A 21,353-nucleotide genomic window follows, 5' to 3' on the forward strand; every position below is an offset into this window, starting at 1 on the left:
AAAACTGTTACTATGTCAAACACGAATGTACATACTTCCAGAACATACAGAGATGACCCTTCCCAAACTACCCAAGATCTGTTTTCCTGTACATAATTGTTGCGAGTCACTAGTGGGTTATTAAATAGTCCATATAAATATGCTTAGTGGTATTTTTTCAAGTTTGAATAAAGGTAAACACAACATAACTGGGGAATACCTCATTGACATGTTGATTCCTTAACCTTTCATGATGAACCCTGGCCATTTCACGTCATCATTAATTGCAATGTGACTAACAAAATAATTTAAGTGCTCTGATGAGTACACAGTTCAGTATTTTCTAAAGACAATTTATTAAGAACAAAACTGCAGACATGATTTGTCACTTGCATTAGAGCACAGTTTACTCTCAAGGCAACATTTCAGATCCGGAGTTTTGCAACATCTTTATACACAGAAAAAGAAACAAAAAGTGAAAACAGAGTGCTCCATTCTGTCATTCTATCAGGCTGTCATCCGTAAATCACCTCAGTCAAGATGTTGGGCTCCAGTACAAAAACAAACAAAAAGGTTATGCAAAATTAAAACCAATGTGAGCGAGGATGAAATATCCTCAGTGTGAAGTCTCTCAGGTTTTTCGGACAAATTTATGTTTTTCTCCTCTGGCTGCGCAGTCTTTACACAAATATCACAGTGACAGCTTGCAATCACACAGTTCTTTGTACATAAGTCTCCTCAGCTTGGGCATGTCCTGCTGAGTGAAACTGAAGGGCTGACCCAACGCCAGACACTTGCAATACTAAAATGGAGGTGGAGGGGAAAAAAAAGAAGATAAAATTAGCAAATCTTGTGTGGAACTGAGGAAAAGTAATCTCAAACAACATATGTTCTGACACATTTCTTGTGGTTTTTAATCAAGCTTAATGGATTCTCCTCAGGATAAACTTCTATAAATGTATAGAAGTTATGTTAATCTGAATCTTACCAACCACTCATAAAACATCAGATTGAAGATGGTGTATATACACAAACCTGCAGGACAAATGCACCACAGTCACTGTCATTATTCTGTCTGCCAACATTCTGTAACAAAAAATAGATGCTTTATTAATTGATTATTAATTTAAACAACTGAACAGCATTAGACATTACAGTCACTAACAGTAACGGTCACTGCAAGGACAGGCCTCACCATTTTAAAAAAGCCTTTCCACCCTGTGAGAAAATCTCTCTTCTCTTTTATCATGGCCTCTGCCTGCAGGTATTTGAAAATATGCTGTGGAGAGAAAAAAATTGTCCCTTAGCTGAGATATATAGCAAACATAAAAACAAAAGTTTCGAATGTATTACTTATTATAATGTTTTAGACAATACACACAATTTCAAAGAAACTTCATCGCTTGTGGAGAAGATTTTGACTGTACAGAAGGCAATAGTTTTGTAGGGCTTTTACCTTGGGGCAGCGGCGATTAAGGGTTCGCTGAGAATCAAAGTACGTGATGAAGCGCTGTTTAATATCAACCGAGATCAGAGACCAGTGCACTTCTAAATGAATGGGAATCAACAACAGATCCTTCTGGAAGATGTCCACCTAAAACATGTTTGTACTTGCATAAATAAATGCATAAAGAAAAGTTCTGATCGCATCAAAAATAAAAGTTTTTGCTTATGTAATATACAGTGCCCTCCATAAGTATTGGAACAGTAAAGACAAAATTGCTTTCCCTGCTGTGGAGTCGAGACATTTGCAAATATGATTAAAAGATGAATACGCGACAAAACAACAGACTGTCACATTTTATTAATAGGTCTTTCGACACATACATGTTTTACCAAATAAAAAGGACAGCACTTTGATAGTTCATCCCACTATTTGACGTGAACATAAGTATTGGAACAATTTATGGCAGATGTAAAAGATTAAAAGCTAATATTTAGTTGCAGAACCCATGCATGCAATCAAAGCTGTGAGTCTGCAACCCATAGACATCACCAGACTTTTGGTATTATGCTTTGAAATGCTTTCCCCAAGCCTTTAATGCAGCCAATTCCGACTGTTGCTTGTTTGGGGAGTTTGTGTCTTCAGTCTCCTCTTCAGATGGTGAAATTAATGTTGAATCAGATCTAAATTTGGAGACTGATTTGGGCAATCTAAGACTTCACATTTCTTTGCCCTGATCAGTCCTTGACTGAACTGGCAGGGTGTTTTGGGTCATTGTCCTGATCCAATATGAAGTGCTTTCTAATACGTTTGGTGGAATTTTCTTGAATATTAGTAGCCAAGATGTTTTTGTACCCTTACAAATTCATTCTACTACTGCCATCATACATTAAGTCATCATTAAAATTAAGAGGTCCTGTTCTTGAGACAGCCATGCATGCCCATGCCATGACACCACCTCCACCAAGCTTTACAGATGAGGTTGTATGCTAAGGATCATCTACAGTTCCCTTTTTTCCCCATCACACTTTTGCTTTCCAATCACTTATGCTGCATTCCAGGCAGGTTTTTGAGCCCGTAAGTCATGTCTTCAAACCACGACTCACAACTTTTTAGCGTCCCAGGCAAGTCACACCAAACTTCCAGACCGCAAGGAATTGTAGCGAGATTATTAATGCTTGATGCAATGTTATATTGTCCTAAGATCATAAATCATACACACTGCATCCATAGGCAATATTATCCGTAGGTTCTGCCATTGTTGTTTCGTGGGCTATGTGACGTCAGAGCTGGGAACTGGGAGTACATCTATCTAGTATGAGTTCACGGGTGGTAAGTCACAGGTTTGACTGCCGTTCCAGTGCCCTTTCACTGGTATAAGGGTTGCATGGATCGCGGTATTAGATAAAGGTTAATCTTTGTCTCATCGGTCCATCAACTCCTAAACTCTACTGGCTCACATTTGTGAAGAATCTTGCCTTAATATTTTTGGTGCTGATCAGAGGTTTTCATCTTGCTGTGTAGCTTCTGTGTCAGATTCTCCTGCAGACTGGAGACTGACAGAGCATCACCCCAGCTTTCTGGAGGCTGCTGGTGATTTTGCATACACGTATTCTAGGGTTCATTTTCACAGCTTTTATGATTTGTCTGTCATCAACTACTGTTGTTTTTCTCAGCCGATTAGATCGTCGATGGTTGCTGATGTTGCAAGGAGTTTTCAAACTCTTGATTTCTCCATGCCCTTTGTTTTTCCTATAGTTCTAATTGACTTCCTCTTTTCTTTTAGGATCCAAATTGCTTGCTTTTCTTTCAGAGTCAGCTTCCTCACATCAGATAGGGAGATGAAACTCGAAATGTGCTGATCTTCTTAGCTAGTAAAACATTTTTCTGTTGAATCACCTAATAATAAAATGTGACATTCAGTAGTTTTGTCTCATACTCATCTTTTAATCATATTTATAGATTTCTTGACTTCACAGCAAACAGAAAAAAATTCTCTTTACTGTTCCAATACTTATGGAGGGCACTGTATGTGTGTGTACAGTGTGTGTGTGTGTATATATATATATATATATATATATATATATATATATATATATATATATATATATATATATACATACACACACACAATACTTTTATTTTGGATGCAATTAAATCGCTTGACAAACTTTTTTTAAATATATTAAACGATGCCTCTTAAAAAGTAGCACACATCAAATAAAATAGTTTTCTTACATTCTTTGTCCACCGTTTCACTCCATCATAGCCTTTGGTCCTCAACTTGTCATAAAAGAAACTGTTAAAAAAGTGCACCTGAAAATGGAGATGAAATTAGACATTAAAGCACTAAACAAAACTAAATATAAAATTTACTTTCCCTGACAATCAGCAACAACGATAAAACTGAATACTACTACTTAAAAATGTTCACTTCTTATATACTTTGATTACTGAACAGGGCAGGATATGTTTGTATTTCACAACTTTCGATACCGAGGCTGAAATAGTATTAGGTTAACTAATAAGAAAATAGGAGAATTAAATAGGAGAAATGAGAAAAACCTAAAAATAAATCACCTTTTCAGGCACAGAATCCATCACAAGGTCTCCATACATGTTCATGACCTTAAGAAATCAGATGAAAGAACAATGTGTGCATTAAGTAGAACAGAGAAAAGCAGAATTATGAAACATAGTGCTGAGCATTTAGAACTCAAAACTCACCTGGTCATTGAGCCAATTCTGTCCATAGAGGGTGCTGAAATCATCCATTGTCAGAACATGACGCTTGTAATTCACCCGAAACCCTTTCACCATGGCAGTCCCTGGTGATCTGTGGTAGGACTGAATTAAATGTTGCACCATGACTTTCCTGTGGGCACATGGTAAAAAAAAAAAAAAAAAAAGTACCTTTAGTACCTTCCACAAATGTATGCACAAAAGACATTTATATTTGTATTTGAGGTTGTGCATGTGTGAGACCTGTGGGGCTGAGAGAAGTCCTCATTGAAGATGCCCTTCAGTTCCTCAACAATATCATCTGAATGTACGGGAATTAGACTTCCATACTTTTGAAGGTACTCATCAAGAAGAGCTGAGAAATAAATATATGCATGCATGAGGTACAACCAACACTGAGTTTAGAACATGTCATCCATTTAAACACCAAATTATGTGAGATAATTAATTTGTCTACTTAAACAGGCATTCTTTCATTTGGAAATTAAATAAAGCTCTAAAAAAAATCTTCTTAGAGCAAGCTTTTTGTCAATGGCTTAAGTATAACATCCACCTTAGACCACAATCTTGGCGAGATCTAAAGGTATATATCATCACTGGATAGTGCTGGGTAAAAAAATTACATATGCTTTGATTAATCGTTTTTTAAAATGTGGTCGATTAAAGGCCATGAATCGTTTTTTTTTCCATGTTTATTTCCACAAACATAGAACGTAAGATTAATGTTAATCTAATTACAAGTCTTCTCCACTAGATGTCCCCCTCTTATTTGCCTTGTGCGATGTTACCAAGGAGCGAGAGGCGAACCGGTCATTCTTTCACTGCTTTAAATGGCGGTTTCAGGTGGTTTGTCGACGTTGATGCCACCTTCACATAAAAAGTCAGAGGTATGGAAGCATTTTAGATTTCGTAAGCAAGACGACGACGTTAGTGTTGTGGACAAGAACAAAGCCATTTTTCATCTTGCTTCAAAATTGTATTGTATTTATTTAACACAATTGTATGCATTTGAAAATTAGAGATGGGTTCTGTTTTAATGTACCCAAGTGTACCTAAAATAAAAGAGTTTAATATACAGGTTTGTGGCTCTTAATTTATTTTTATTAATTACCCAATTGTAAACTTATGTTCACTGTTATTTTTTTTTTAGATATAGTATTTGTATTAAATCTATATTCATTGAGTTGAATCGAGAATCGAGTATAGAAAATCGACTCGAGAATTGAAATAGAATCGATTTAAGAGCTTGTGAATCGAAATCGAATCGATCTGGAACATCTGAATCAATACCCAGCCCTATCACTGGACATACTTCCATCTCATAACACAATAGATAAGATATACGTTTCTGCAGCTTTTAGAGAACAAGAGTTCAAATGCGCATTCTCATTCTTTAGCTTGGGTTAAACTAATTAATTTTACTTCGTTAGATCAGCAGCTATGCTAATGATGTCTCTATTTGTTTCTATTTACATCCCGTGATAACTAGGATTTACACAAGCTCCAGTCTGGATCCAGAACACCTGTGAAGAGATGATGCTGACCCTCAGAGGACCTCATATGATGCTAACCCTGAATCAACAAACAGAACTAACAAATATTGCTACAGGTGTGACTGCATCATATAATAATTATTAATTATTAATAATATTAATAATGTTAATCGTCTGGCTGACTACGTCTTGTATTAATTTTCTAAAAATCCTGTCATAAGTGCACAAACTGACAGTCACCACTTATAAGCTACTACCGTATTTTTCGGACTATAAGTCGCATCAGTCCAAAAATACGTCATGATGAGAAAAAAAACATAAGTCGCACTGGACTATAAGTCGCATTTATTAAGAACCAAGAACCAAGAGAAAACATTACCGTCTCCAGCCGTAAGAGAAGGTAATGTTTTCTCTTGGTTCATTTCTCTTGGTTCATGTCAAATGAATTTTGATAAATAAATCGCACCTGACTATAAGTCGCAGGACCAGCCAAACTATGAAAAAAAGTGTGACTTATAGTCCGGAAAATATGGTACTAAATATTGTAGAAACACAATTTTCTGTAAAGTTGCTTTGTAACGATTTGTATTGTAAAAAGCGCTATACAAATAAACTTGAATTGAATTCTACCTTGGACATAAGACCTGTGCTCCTCTGAAAGGGTCATCTCCATCCTCTGAGTGGTGGGCTTCAGGGGCATAGAAAGATATTTTCGACTCCCACTGACTGATGAACTTGACTGAGAATCCCCATGATAACCATTGAAACCAGAGAAACGGTTTTCTGTGGAGAGAGAACAACAATATAATATAATATAATATAATATAATATAATATAATATAATATAATATAATATAATATAATATATGCAGTTTTAACTGCAATTCTTTTTACTTAAAAAAATCTGTGGTTTTCAACTGCGTGCAAGGGACCCCCTCCGAAAATAATGAATGTTTACTCACTATAGTACTGTACTGATTTATTTAAAATATAGTTTATATTATTTTAATCAATCAAACAGTCATTCATATATACATAAATACATACTTATACATTTATTTTAAACAAACACAAAAAAATTGGATCAAAAAAGTTAATCAAAGTTGTCCTAAGACAAGAATGTATTTTGGTTTTAAGACAATTTTGTTTTGATCCACTTTAAATGTTGATTAGTGTGTGTGTGTGTATATATACACACACACACATATAAAGCATCTTTTACACAGTTTTCTCTCTGTACTTTTACTCGTGGCCCCCATTTTCCAGACTGAAATCCTCTGCTGTAAAAAGCAAGAAAAGGAAAAGTCTCACCTGTTTCTCTTCCACTTGTCTCCAAACTGGTTTGTGATGAGCCCATGGTGTCACATCCCTTCTCATCCCGTCTCTTGCTGGCATAAAGGCTATACTGGCGCCACCTCCTTGCCCGTAGATACCCTAAGGTGCCGACCCACTGGGCCCGTTGTCTCCACGCTTTCCAATTCTGCACAAGCCGGTTGCGTAATCTAGCACTAGACCGTAGTCTTCGCCATCGCTTCAGCCTTTGCTGTCTAAGTCCATGAAGCCGAATCTGGAAGGGATTCTCAGGAAAGTCTCTGGCTTGGAATTTGGCCTCCCCTTCATGTGAGGACATCTGCTGCCGATTATTATTAGCCAACATGGCTTGCGGTTGTGATTCAAATGGCATTTGCCAGTCTTCCACTTCATCTTTTTCCTCCCATGGATCACATTCAGAATCGATCTCTTCCTCATCTTGTTCTTCTTGTTCTTCTTCTTCCATATCTTCTTCATTCTCATCAAATCCAGCTTCTTCCTCAAGAAGCTCTACTGGTTCTATGTACTCTCCAGTCCAGACTTGCTCCTTGTGACCTAGTTTGAGGTGAATGGGGCTGGTAGCATTGGGAGGGGAGTTTGGATCCATTAGACCTCCTCCCATGCCCCCAACACTGCTGGCTTCCTGGCTCACAGTCAAAGAGAGCTCCCCTTGCCAGCGGTTCTGGGCCAGGCTTCCACCGCTGTCTCTCATAGTCCACTGGCAACCTGCTACCTGCGCCAGCTCGCCGCCTGCAAGAGTGAGAATAAGGCTCATTTCAGTGCCCTGAAATTTGTTTCTGGTGCAGGCAGATAATTAGCATAATACAAATTACTTATACAAGACCAGCTATCACTCAGTTATATGGTGATTGGCAGAAGTGAAGCATATGTTAGCTACCTTACATTACATTTAGTCATTTAGCAGATGCCTTTATCCAAAGTGACTTACAAATGAGGACAATGGCAGCAATCAAAAACAACAAAAGAGCAATGATATATAAGTGCTATAACAAGTCTCAGTTAGCTTAAACACAGTACACGTAGCAAAGGCTTTTAAATAATAATAAATAAAGAGAAAACAGATAGAATAGAAAAAGGAATAGAGCAAGCTACTGTTAGAGGTCATTTATTTATTATATATAAAATTGTACAATAAATGAAAATAGAACACAAAGAGATTAGAAAGGTAGTTAGCTTTTTATATTTAAAAATAGAATTGAATAGTGAGTGATAAAGTTACATTGTCAAATAAAGATGGAAGAGATGTGTTTTAAGCCGATTCTTGAAGATGGCTAAGGACCCAGCTGAGAAGGCAAGATTCTAGGGAGCACATAAGTCTGAAGTAAAGCATTTAGGTAAAGGGGTGCAGAGCGAGTGGTGGTTTTGTAGGCAAACATCAACGTCTTGAATTTTTATGTGAGCAGCTATTGGTAGCCAGTGCAAATTGATAAACAGAGGTGTGATGCGTGTTCTTTTCGGCCCATTCAAAATTAATCTTGCTGCTGCGTTCTGGATTAATTGTAAAGATACCTAATATCTATTTCGACATTTTAAATAGATACAAAACCATATTTTAAATACTGCTTTTATTGATTCAAATTTAAAAGCATCACATATATATGAGCAGAACAGTGTACCCTGAAAGCTGGTATTTGCCAGTACGCATCTAAAAGTAAATTAATAACCAAACATGTTTCATGAAATCTGCAGATATATTCAGGCAAGCTCGGTCCTAGAGAGCCGCAGTCCTGCAGAGTTCAGCTTCCACCCTAATCAAACACACATGAACAAGCTCATCGATGTCTTCAGGAATAATAAGGCTTCTCGGCTACAGGCAGGTGAGAGTTTTTTCAGGGTTGGAGCTGAACGCTGCAGGACAGCGGCTCTCTATGACCGAACTTGCCTAATGTTACCCCTGGACTAAATAAACGGTGAACATGTCTCATATAGCTTCATATCCACGAAACCTCTCAAAAGCCATCTCACAACAAAAAAACAATACACGTTTCGTGTGTTCAATAACGGTTGACGTTATAATTCTAGGTTGCTTTGGTATTTTTCGTTTTCTGGCATGTGCAAATTTGCTAATTAGCTGACGAGCTAACAGCAGCCTACAGTCTCGCCAATTGCGCTCACATATCACTCACCTTTTACCTGCAGTTTTACACCAGAGTAAGATAATAGCACACACGGCAGCTTTGCCTTTATTTTCCACGAATTTGCAAATAAACCAAATTGTGCATTACGAGGATTTTCACTTCAATCAATGAATGCAGTCGCGCTCTTTGTACGAAAGAGTAAACAGCAACGCTGCGCGCTACTGATGACATCATTGGTCTCGTGTAATGGCGTTGCCGACAAAATAAAGTATTAAAATCAACCCAAACGAAGATACTTGCAACATATTAACATACTAATAATGGATCAAATCGTGTGATGAAGCAAAAGAGTAATGAGCTGTACATGTAAAAAGGGGGTTAAGCTGCTAATGAACTGATGGAATTTAAAAAAATAGAAAAAGGTTATTTTACAGCCTAATGTTAAGAAACTTATAAAAACTATTACTATTTTTTTTCTTGAAATCTAAATGAAGTATCTAGTATTTACGTAATTATTTAGTAGTTTAAAATTGTGATTTTCAGTAGCTGAATTTAAATGTCTGTCTCATTTCAAACGTGTAGCTTTTATCCATTTCGTTTTTGGGCTTTTTCTGTGCTGTCAGTATCTGTTTCAAGTCTGACATAGACATAAGACTCTTTGGTTAATTAGGATACATATTTCTAGACCTAAGTCACAATATGATGGGAAGGAAGAGCTTTGTACTATAAAAATATTGCACTAGTTGCGACTAAATGATGAGGCATTTCAATTGCATCACACAGTTGAGTCAGCATGGGATTTCTCAGAACTCATCAGTTAAATATATCATTATAGCTGCTAATATGGTTCACTACTGTATCCAAAGATTTCCACTTTTGTGTATTTGGTTTATTTTAAAATAAAATTACTGCTTAATGAAGCTCGTTAATTTTTCATATGGTTAAAATCACCTATTTTTTTTTTTTTTAATTCAATTACGCTTTTTTAAAAATACAAACAGCCAACATTGGATACTTTTACCAAAACCTCCTTGATGTGTTGTTCATCAAATTAATCCCTTATGTACTTAGTAGCATAATATGTTCACCAGACTATAAGGCAATTCATTTTTATTTTTTTATTTTTTTATTTTCTTGCCATCCAGTAGGTCACATTTGCACATTTTGTAGATCACAAAAACATAACAATAAAAGAGAATCATCACTACTCTACTGGTAATGTTAGCATGGTCAACCCATGTCATTTCAATAATTATTGATGGTAATGCAGTCTCCTAAATAGAGAATCAGGAAGTGAGTTGTTATAAAAGTACTTTTTACCCAAAGGGTAATTTTTTTCTAGGTTGACTAAGGGTAATCCAATACATGATTTCACATGAGCATTTGCATATGTGTACGTATGTGAGTCTTTGTGAGATGGTGAAAGTCTGTAAATATCCAGTCTAACTGGAAAGACCGGATCAGAAAGCCTTGACTGAAAGGGGCACTGGGGAAAATAGTATCTGTTTTCAAGTGCTTCTAATGATGCAGGGCTTTATGCCATTCGTGAAGTTTCTTCATACTGAGTATACTAATACAGTATTTACAAGCTTCCTTTCACGCCCATTTATTGTCATGAATTAATTATTGACGTCCTTTATTTCCTATTTTTTGAAACCAAGAAGATAAGGCCATATGTTTCCTGTAAATTTAAGGCTGCTTTGGAATTTTACCTTTAACCTATATCACTCCACGCACTGCATTTAAAATGTCTAATCATTTATTTAGAAAAATGTAAAAATAAAAAAATAAATAAATAATAATAATAATAAATAAAAAAAATTAGATCTTTTTCAGTTGCAGATACAAATAGACACAGTTTGGTTTATTCATTATAATAATATATATGTATTTTGGCGTATTCATTATAAAGAGAAGAAAATCATATTTTTTGTAATTTCAAGTAAGCTAGATGTAGCAGCATTTTGAAAAGAGGAAGTACAGGTTTACTTTTAACCTAGCACGGTAAAAGATAGGTAAACAATCAGATCTATATCACCGTCAAAACTAGGGAGGAAAAACAACAGTATGATGTAACAATTGGCGTACATCCAGCAGGTGGTGAAGGGGAAATGTTGGCGCTCAGGGCGGAGGCGGAGTGAGGAAGAACTCAGACTGAATGCTTCGGGATCTCAGAGAAGCATCAGACGCATTCTATAAAACACCAGCCTTCACTGTGAACTACTCATGACCTGTATTTTAACGACAGACGGATTATTTAAACCACCTTCTATATTCTAGGACTGCTGATTATAATAAAATCTTTCAGTGACACTCACTGAAAATGAACTTTTTATAATGGAAATCTTACACCCGGAGTGAAGTTGATTTACGAGCTGAAGAGAGGGATTCGACTGGGGAAACGTTTTTATTTGTAAGTATAAACTTTTGTTTACTGCAAGTAGCATCTTTATTCTGCAAAGGAAAGTGAGTCTAAACAAAATGGATGGTTGGTCAAAAGTAACGATTTACAATATAATATATTTTTTAAAAGCGTCATTTCCGCTTTGGTGTTATGCTTGAAACGCTCACCTGGGCCCAGGTATATTCATCGTCCTTATCTGCTGTCATGGTTGATTTATAGAACAAGGTGAAACCAATGTACATTTGCTTTCAGAAACGTCATTAAAGGCTTTCCTTTGTATCAGTGTATATGATAATTCCTCTATATTCCAGTATATATATATATATAAGAATCAACTTTTTCCTCCTACTGTAGTATCTGTGTGTATCTGGGTAGTTTCAGTTTCAGTGTAAGATTGTTTTTCATATTTGTTGAAATTGAATGGTTTTTACAATTATTAATTGGGAAGGCCTTCCATACTGTTATTTGCTGCTATGAAAAAATTAATGATCATTTAAGAATTTTACATGTTTTGTCCTAACACTCATTCTGAATATTACTTGGCCAGACAGCCTTATACACTAACAAACCTCTCAAAAACTGTTATATAATAAATAATATTCTGCCGTTAATTAGGAAATTGTAGTAACGGCCTGTATATTGTTTGTGACTAACTACATAGGTCAACTGCATCTGTTTGACACATTTCTAACATTAATTATACAAAAAGGATTAAAGTCACGCCTTTTGACAAAATATGACAACCAAACAGAAGCTGTCATTTGTTTCTATACACTGGGTGTACACTCCTTTATAACTCTTTGTAAAAGGCCACTGTTTTCTGCTTTTAAAACTTTCAAAAGGTTTGAAACACATTTGATTACAATAATGCTGTAGAAACTGTGTGATCTATCAGTTCACACCTGGTTTCAGAGACGACTGTAACAAATATTAATAGAAGCATAGTTCTATCAAACAAGCCGGCTCGAGGAAAACCCTTCTGAAAGTTGCAACCAGTTAGTGTTACATTTTATTTTAAGGCGCCATTGTTACAGTGTACCTTAAATTTAAGTACTGTGATATTATTTAACTACATGTTTGGGTTAGGATTATGGACAGGCTTGGTGTTACTTGCATGTAATTATTGTTTTCAAATAGTAAGTACATGTAACATTTAACAAGGATACCTTAAAATAAAGTGTTACCCCAGTTAGAACTAAAAATGACTTGCTCTGTAGTCTTCTGAAGATATTTTTGAGTAAAATAAAACATCTGCTCAAACTCCGATTAACAACTCAGTGGAGTGATCCTGCAGTTATTACAAATGTAAGATCTGGTTTAGAACACACATTGTCTACTAAACTTTAGAGCCTCAGAGTTTCACACAGAGTCTACATTATCTCTTGTCATTCGGGGTGTGGACTTTGGGTGTGTAGTCTTGGAGAATCTTATTTTGATACTCTCAGGTTACATGCTCAGACAAACCCCCATAGTTTCAGAGCAGGCTCTTCTGAGGCATACTGGCTGATTATTCGCTAAAAGGTCATGTGTCTGAGTTGGTCTTTATGTTTTCATGGTTCTGTAAACACAAGCGTGCAGAGAGTTTCTAGTTGTCTCTTTGTTCACTGGGAGGTTCATGGACATGAAGTCAATGACACAGTGCTTGGCAGGCAAAATAAATCTATCCTGTTCTGAACATAACTTGCCAAACCTTGCTTTGCATGATTGTGTATGCAGTATGAAACAGTTAAAAGGGGATTCTCCTTGCCAATGCAAACAAGTTAGAATATTTTAGAGAGTTATTTAGTAATTGCTTTATGAGTTCAATCATGCTGAGCAGGTAAATCATTCTCTTTCACACACACATGCCTGAAGTGGTTGGTCACATACCTCTGTCCTCAGTGGCCTTCACTGAAAAAAAGTAGTTTGTTTGGTTTATAAACTCCCCTGCTTCCTTTTTTATTAGGCTTTGCTAGCCTGTATTCGTTTCTGCATTTTTACTTGTAGTAGAAATAACACAAAACACATAATCATATTTATTTTTTATGTAGTTAGTAATATGTGCAATTGAACTATGGTTAAAAATGCTCTCTAACAGCTAAACCAGCAATTTTTTTAATGAAAATGAATTATGTGCACCATCCCTGTACATCTAAACTGAATAAAGTAAAAAAGGAGGTATGTTGAGTACCATGCACTTTAAGAGGGTTTCTCAACACAGCTCAGGTCCTTGTTTGTTTGATTTCTCATTGCCTTCCAGCAAATTCCTAACAGGCATCCATAGCAACCCAGTAAGGAACAGCCTTATTGTGTCTATTCAGAAAAGATACAGTACTCTAGGTGTACAGAGCTTGTTTCTATGGAATCAAAATAATAAAATTACCATATGGGGAAAATAGTGCATGCCTCAGATTGTTTAGGTTTCTTTTCTGGATCTGATCTGATTTCATTCCTCTGTTTGTCTCTCAGAGTTGCTGTGTGACAGTGTAATAATGATGGATCATGACACTCAGTGGCTGTACCAGCTCCTTGCTAGTGTGCAGTTAGAGAGATTCTACGTAAGGATGCGAGATGGACTCAATGTGACACGCATTGAGCACCTGAACTATGTTAAAGAAGCAGATCTGGAACACATTGGCATTAGTAGACCAGGTATGTCTTGTATAATGTGCTATTTTTTGAAGATTGTTATTTTATTTTATTTTCTTTGTGTACTCAATGCTCTACATTGGTGAATATAATCATTTAGTGCCTTTAATATGGTTTCTGTACATCTTTGTATTTATTGCTGTTTTTGGTGGTTTTTCAATAGGACAGCGACGATTATGGGATGCTGTCAGACGTTACAAAACCAACATGCGACCATGGTCGAAGGTGGCTAAGGTATTTTACATCTTTACATACCCCCTTCTTTTTATTCATTCACTTTGCCTGCCTGTGATCATCACTGTCTGTTTTCTACTAGGCCTTCAGTGGACGCACCCCAGAAGGAAGTGAGCAGTCGAATGGTGTTGGGTCAAGCCAGGGGCCAGAACCAGGGCGCACACTCCCCTGTCTTATCCAGGACAGTGAACTGATCTTTGGGGACAGGCTAGGCTCAGGTTCCTTTGGGGTAGTTAGAAAAGCAGAATGGCAAACACCAACTGGACGAGTGGTGAGTGCTTTACACCAAATATGTGTATAGGAGTATAGGAATAAATTAACAGTTTATTTGCCAAAACTTAGTTTTTAACATTTTCAAAAATCATGCTTTTGATTGTGTTTTAATGTGTAAGTTAGCTGTATTTTTTAACCCAACTGCAGTTTGATTGAGATTCATTGGAATGCGCAATGAAAAAAAAAAGAAGATTTTTTTTAAATGGTTAAAAACTGAGTTATCTGGCATTGCAGATAAACTCTTCAAATACTACAATAACAGTCTTGTTTCACAATTTTAAGTTGCCTGTAGCAGTGAAAACCTTGAGGGGCGGCGGATCCAGATACGGAGATGTGGTGACAGAATTCCTTCTGGAAGTTTCAACCATGCAGTCTCTGGACCACCCCAACATTATACATCTGTATGGTGTTGTCCTTACTCATCCTCTTAAAATGGTAATTGTAATGTTTTTTTTTTTTTTTGGTATTATGTATATAAATATAAATGAATTATTCCCTTTTCATATTTGTTTTATTGCTCATTAAAGGAGTATCAGTCTTGATGATATTCAGACCAAAACAAACAGCTTTTTATCCCAGTTCAATAAATAAGAAATTGATATTCAGTAACATGCATTTTAGATACAATACTGCCCTTTTACTTGTGTAGTAATTTTGTGCAGAATTAGCTGCTGCATGTTCCATAATGAATCACTGTATTTGAGGGAATCAGTTGAATTAATTATTCAATGACTTCCTCATAATGACAATGTTTAATTCCTGAACAGATCATGTTTTTGAACAAATCAATTTATTCAATGATTCACTAATTCACTTATAAAGAAAATTATTGAAAAAAAAAAATGATAATTTATATTAGCGTGAAGTATAAGACCTTAGTGCATACAATGCATTTGCGATAATTGGAAGCTTGGAAATAAATTATTTTTTTTCAGTAGTGTAATGTACTAAATTGCAAAAATATTTCACAATATTACTGTTTTACTGTATTTTTAATCAAATAAATGCAACTTTGGGAAGTACAAGTGTTAAAAACATGAAAAATCTTACTGACCCCCAACGTTTGAACAGTAAGTAGTGTTGTTGGTAATGTTGTTGCATTGCTGGTGATATGAAGACAGATGACATATTGAAACTTTCTTTTTATCAGGTAACGGAGCTGGCTCCCCTTGGCTCTTTATACGACTCTCTGCGTCTACGACAGGGAGAATATCCTCTTTCACGGCTCTGGCTCTTCAGCACACAGATTGCTGCAGGTATGGAGTACCTAGAGTCCAGACGCTTCATCCACAGAGACCTCGCTGCCCGGAATGTGCTCTTGGCTTCTAAAGAACTAGTGAAGATTGGAGACTTTGGACTGATGAGAGGATTGGGTCCCGACAGGGACCACTATATCATGACGGCGCACAAACGCATCCCCTTCGCATGGTGAGAAGGATTTAAAGAAACAGAAGGAGCTATTTCTGAATTCTGAAAACAATTCCAGAATCCAGAAATTCTATAAAGAATGAATTTAATGAAAAAAGGTTAAAAGTAATTGTGATAGTAATTCCAGATAGTAATTTTTCTTACTCTCCATAGGTGTGCTCCGGAGAGTTTACGTGTGGGTACTTTCTCTCACGCTTCAGATGTCTGGATGTTTGGTGTCACATTGTGGGAAATGTTCACTTACTGTGAGGAGCCCTGGCTGGGGCTGTCCGGAAGACAGGTACATATGTCGGTTTATTGAGGTGTTCTGTGCTGTTATAAGCACTATTTCCTTTGATGACTAAGTGACATATTCTGTCTTTATAGATCTTATATCGTGTCGAGCGGGAAGGTGAGAGGTTGGATAGGCCTTCAGACTGTCCGCAGGAGTTATATTCTGTGATGCTTAAATGTTGGGCCTGCAGTCCCGCTGACCGACCGACCTTCTCTCAGCTCACCACATTGGTAGCAGAGGTCAGTTTTAAAGCTCTGCTCTCATTTATCTCATTAATATTCATTATAATAACATTTAAAAGTTTGAGGTCAGTAAGACTTTTTTGTCTTTCAACAAAAAATGTTTCTTGAGCACCAAATCAGCACATAAGAACGATTTCTGCAGTGCTGCTGAAAATTCAGCTTTGCCATTACAGGAATGCATTACATTTTAAATGATATTAAAATGCTAAAAAGTTATTTTATATTGTAACAATAATGATCAAAATTGCTGTTTTAACTGTATTTGTGATCAAATAAAGGTGCTTCTTTCAAAAGCATTACAAAAATCGTATAGTATAAGTGTACCACTTGTGCTGTAGATATTACAAAAAAGCTTATCTAAAACCAGGAGCATTTTCCCCAGTCTTAGCACAGTGTGTTTATTGTGTACATGTACTATAATTAATGAAGGATACACACAGAAACAGTTTTTTCTCACATTGCTCTCTCTTTCTTTTTAATGTATTTTTCAGGCTCAACCTATGGAGGTTCGAGCAGTGAAAGACTTCACAGAGCTCAGAAAACTCTCTCTACAGGCGAATGATTTAGTGACTGTAATAGATCATCGGTAAGACAGGGGTTTGAGGGCAATCAAGATAAAGGAACATAAATGTTTTTTTTATTTTCATTTCAATTTGTTTTTTTTTTCCTTCTATTTCTCCCTTAATATACATTTACTTTCTTTATTTAATTTTCTGTATTGTCAGTTTCTTTACCTTATACCCTTGGGATTGTTAAAAGTTGTTATCGGTCATGCCAGTAAATCTTTGCTGACTCGTTCCCTCTGATAAAGGTTGTGGGTAATTATTAAACTGCCTTCCTTCCCTTTGACTTAGTAGCATTCAATTCATAGCTCAACCTACCTCAAGCTCACACTTAGAAAAAAGAAATGAAAGAACAGAATTAGATTTACTAGGTACCAATTACTTTGTCCAGTTTTACGTAAACTTTAGTCACATTTGATAGAATTCAAATAGCAGTTTGAATATATTAACAATAGACTGAATTTTAGATCACAAATTTAGAGCACACAGACCAAAAGTTAAAAATGGAAAGGTGCTGTAGATTATGCATCTAAATTTATTTGTAAAGAAAAAAAGGTAGAGATGCAATATAGGGCTTTATGGTGATCCTCAGAAACGATAAAAATGACTGCCCTTTGATTTCTGTACTTTTATGCTCTTGTCTTTTATTGTAGGCTGGAAATGTGTGAGTGGAAGGGCCAAAACCAGAGAACTCTAAGTGTTGGCTGGTTTCCCCCAGCTTTGACTGCCCCGGCTCTCACAGCAGCAGTTTCTGCGCCTGGTCCGGCTCTGATCTCTTCCCCTGTTAAAGGCAGTCTACAGCACACTGGCCATGGAGGCACGGACCAGGCAAGCAGCTGGGGCAACCCAGAACGAATAGATGAGTGAGTTACTTTTTAATTCAGTTATAAACTATAAGCTTTGAATTTACTAAACAGTTGTCACACTAACTAGACTCTGTGTGTGTGTGTGTATGTGTGTGTGTGTGACTTTTGTCATTTTCTGTTTACTTTTCAGATCCAGATGCTGGAGGATTCCATTAGCAAGAGAGAAGGAAGGCTCCAATCTGAAGAAAATGGCAGGTAAGAACTTAAAATATACTGTAAGGAACTTCGCACGCTATCATTTGAGTATTATTCAAGGCCTGAATTTACTATAAAATAGGTTATTGTCTTGTACACATACACTAACATTCAAAAGTTAGAGGCTCCAGACTTTAAAGACTTTTACATTGTTACAGAAGATTTCTGTTTAAAATAAACTTTCTACTCTTCAAACAATCCTAAATTCTAATAAACATCACCATTTGAACCGACATGATAATAGTAAATGTTTCTTGAGCACCAAATCAGCATGTTAGAATGGCGTTATAATGTATCCAGTCACATTCTGTGTCTTACTCTTAATATTCAGGCATCTCAAGGAGTCTGGAGTCTGTCCTTGGTGGTTCACAGGACAAAGGTCGAGGTCCTGGTGGGAATGCAGCTCAGAGAGCCGACCCACGCAGACTCATGCAGCGCAATGTAATGCAAGATCCTCGCAGGTTTAGTGATGCTATTGTCACCCCACCCGCACGGCCACCACCCCCCAACTTCAAATCCATCAGCCAACAAAACACTGGCTTAAAATGCGTCAAACCCCAAATAATGATCCAGGATCGGAGACCAGTAAACCCAGCGGGCTGGGGCCCTCAAACTCATTCACAGCTACAGTTCCAGTTCCAGTTCCATCCACAGCAGCAGTGTTTAGGGAATAACAACCTCACAAGGATGGCACATCTGGCCAAGTCAAGCCCTCAGTTAGATGATGGCCCTGAGACAGAGAAGGAGAGAGACAAAGAGCAAGAGAGAGAAAGAGAGCGGAGGTATCCGCCACAAGTTGACAAGGAAGCGGTTATTGCACAGGTATACAGATTTCCTCAGATCCAACAGCTTTGCTTGGTCTTGCAAATGTGTTTTCAGTACTTATAACAGTGGAATAGACTGACACACACACACACACACACATACATATTTCAAAAAATGGAAAACTGTTCTTTTAATTTGCAATAATATTTCACTATTATAGTGTTTTTAACATTTTTTTCAATAATAGACTTCCTCTTTAATGCTGTTGCTGATATGTTAAATGCTGATTGGTCATCAGGTTCAGGAGGCAGTACATGGAGTGACCATTGAGCAGGTTCAGAAAGCTCTGTGTCGCAATGAATGGAATCCTGTATGGGCAGAGCAGCAGCTTAAGGTAATAGAGAATTAACCCTTGTTTATTCAATATAAATCATTTCAATTAATTGATTGCATTATTGTACTTATTCTTTAATGTTTCCTTTACATCATCAGACAGACCAGCTGTATTACATGACTCAGTACTCTCGTGAGGAATGTCAAAAAGTCCTTGCCCGCTACAAATGGGACCTGCAGCTGGCAGGACGTTACATCATCCGACAAGACAGAGATAGAGACAGAGACAGAACTGCACCGGATAGAAGAGGAGAAAGAGTTTAATGCAAGACAATGTTAACTCATAAGATGGTTCATAATTATTGAGGATTTCATGTTTCTGTGATATCGATGAATTGTCAAGAGGTTTCCATCCACTTCCAATGTAAAACCATCAATAGTGATTATTTGCTTGATTAATCCATTCATGATATCAGTTATTTGTTTGGAAAGACAGTATAAACATTCTTTTTAAACGCAGAATGACATTCCAGTTGCCATTGTGACTATTGTTAGTTTGCAGTTTTTGTACATAAATTAGGTTTGTTAAAATTTTAAATGTGTTAAATTCAGTAAAACTGTGTAAATGTATATGATGAATTTGTAAATACAAAGTCTTATAAATATTTGTATCCGTTTAATAAAGTAAATCGTGCATTTATATTTGTTTTCTGATTTTCATACATTATTAGAATTAAAACACAACAGGTAATGGAAAGTAACATGGTGAATATTTACCAGAAAGATGCGTCTCAGTTTCTCCAGGTTAACTTCAGATAACAATGTTAAGGTACGAATGGGTGTATTTATTGCAAAGACAAAGAGACACATAAAATGGTTACATATCAGTTTAAATGAAAACATCTTCAGAAACATATCAATATTGTTTATTCGGTTTTAACCCTGTGCAAATAAATGTCCTGTGAGGTTACATCAACTCTAATGGGACATGCAAGTGAAAAATACAGAACGAAACTAGGTTGTTTTGCTGTACCCAAAACAACCACAGTGTGTCATGGTTATACATATGTTTGACAGATCTCAGTCTTTCAATTAGTTATAAATGTAGTTACTTACATTCTGATATCAATATGTCTGCTGTATAGTGGGACTATTATTTAGGTACACATTTATACCTTATTATTTTAGCCCAAATGGGTGCCTTTTATTACCTTAAAGGTACATATCAGTACCAAAATCATACGATCAACTTTCGAAAAGGTACCGCCCTAGTGACAACTTTTATACTTTTTCAGCAGCATGTTATTTCAAATATGCCATTGTCATACAAATGCAATTTATTTTAGCCAGACTGGAAGGAAAGCAGTTTTTCAGCAGTTGCGTGTGCAGCAGTCTTTCTTCTCTCATGTCAATGTAAAGGAGGCACCCTCTTGGGTTGGATCTGGGTTGGGATCTATCACCTATCACCTCCTGAGGCATGGGGTATGAAAGATGGTTTTGTGCTGGAAGACAATATTTAATATATACATGGGCCTATAATTTTGTATTTTGTCTCTAATGAAAAGTAGTCTGTTTCCTGTAGTATCTTCTGGAACTATTTTATCAATAAAGATATGGACTTGCATTATGTGTTTAGTCTTTAGCTATGTGTTTAGTTACTATTTATTTCACAGTATAGGAACAACAGCATAAAAAAGGAATGTATGTGTATTTACTTACCTAAACTTAGCTACCTAAATTTAAGAGTATTTAGTGTCATGTTCAATATCGTGGAACCAGCTGGCTGAAAGGTGAAGCCAAATCCAAAAAAAAAGAAAAAAAAAAAGAAAGAAAATGGTGCATACTAAAGAAAGTGAATGCTACAAAAGTTATGAGTTCTTTTCATTTTACTCTTTCCATAACATGAGGGCTCAAATAACTAAAAAAAATTTTTTTTTTAAACAGCCAGCCATTAAAATAAGTTAAAGTCAAATAAATTATTTGGTTCAGACGTTTGTGTTTTCTTTTTTAGATATTATATTATTATTAGTAAAATTATTGACTTTACAAGAACATTTATCATCGATATTTGTCCTCTCTC

General features: G+C 36.3%; 2 protein-coding genes across 4 annotated transcripts; one reads left to right on the top strand and one right to left on the bottom strand.

Annotated features, from left to right (window-relative positions):
* Positions 1-316: 316 nt before the first annotated feature.
* Positions 317-9,306, bottom strand: senp3b (SUMO specific peptidase 3b). 3 transcript variants are annotated; one of them, XM_052562305.1, is made up of 11 exons: positions 9,117-9,306; positions 6,970-7,719; positions 6,289-6,441; positions 4,409-4,520; positions 4,151-4,298; positions 4,004-4,051; positions 3,662-3,739; positions 1,436-1,573; positions 1,175-1,258; positions 1,015-1,065; positions 317-781 (listed from the first exon to the last, which is right to left on the bottom strand). In XM_052562305.1, the coding sequence occupies exons 2-11, from the start codon at positions 7,679-7,681 to the stop codon at positions 671-673; spliced, it is 1,635 nt and encodes a 544-aa protein (XP_052418265.1). In that variant the 5' UTR covers positions 7,682-7,719; positions 9,117-9,306; the 3' UTR covers positions 317-670. The 3 variants fall into 3 exon arrangements, with proteins under 3 accessions (XP_052418265.1, XP_052418266.1, XP_052418267.1); XM_052562306.1 differs by lacking the exons at positions 317-781; positions 1,015-1,065 and adding an exon at positions 970-1,014; XM_052562307.1 differs by lacking the exons at positions 317-781; positions 1,015-1,065; positions 1,175-1,258; positions 1,436-1,573 and adding an exon at positions 1,767-3,322.
* A 1,911-nt stretch (positions 9,307-11,217) lies between these two features.
* LOC127962620 (activated CDC42 kinase 1) lies at positions 11,218-19,973 on the top strand. Its single transcript, XM_052562244.1, has 14 exons — positions 11,218-11,481; positions 13,921-14,103; positions 14,264-14,334; positions 14,417-14,605; positions 14,890-15,042; positions 15,758-16,035; positions 16,189-16,315; positions 16,402-16,548; positions 17,043-17,137; positions 17,768-17,977; positions 18,111-18,175; positions 18,507-18,997; positions 19,239-19,334; positions 19,433-19,973. Exons 2-14 carry the CDS (start codon positions 13,944-13,946, stop codon positions 19,595-19,597), a joined length of 2,247 nt encoding a protein of 748 aa, XP_052418204.1. The 5' UTR covers positions 11,218-11,481; positions 13,921-13,943; the 3' UTR covers positions 19,598-19,973.
* The last annotated feature ends 1,380 nt before the right edge of the window (positions 19,974-21,353 follow it).

Source organism: Carassius gibelio, chromosome B7 (assembly GCF_023724105.1).
Source record: "Carassius gibelio isolate Cgi1373 ecotype wild population from Czech Republic chromosome B7, carGib1.2-hapl.c, whole genome shotgun sequence".
NCBI classification, from domain to species: Eukaryota; Metazoa; Chordata; class Actinopteri; order Cypriniformes; family Cyprinidae; genus Carassius; species Carassius gibelio.

Coding starts and splice junctions, on each gene's coding strand:
- senp3b (XM_052562305.1), bottom strand. CDS start 7,681: ATGAGAGACAGCGGTGGAAGCCTGGCCCAGAACCGCTGGCAAGGGGAG. Junction 4,521..6,288: donor GCACAGGTCTTATGTCCAAG/GTAGAATTCAAT, acceptor TTTATTTCTCAG/CTCTTCTTGATGAGTACCTT. Junction 4,299..4,408: donor GACTTCTCTCAGCCCCACAG/GTCTCACACATG, acceptor ATGTGCCCACAG/GAAAGTCATGGTGCAACATT.
- LOC127962620 (XM_052562244.1), top strand. CDS start 13,944: ATGATGGATCATGACACTCAGTGGCTGTACCAGCTCCTTGCTAGTGTG. Junction 16,316..16,401: donor TGGGGCTGTCCGGAAGACAG/GTACATATGTCG, acceptor CTGTCTTTATAG/ATCTTATATCGTGTCGAGCG. Junction 19,335..19,432: donor GGGCAGAGCAGCAGCTTAAG/GTAATAGAGAAT, acceptor TTACATCATCAG/ACAGACCAGCTGTATTACAT.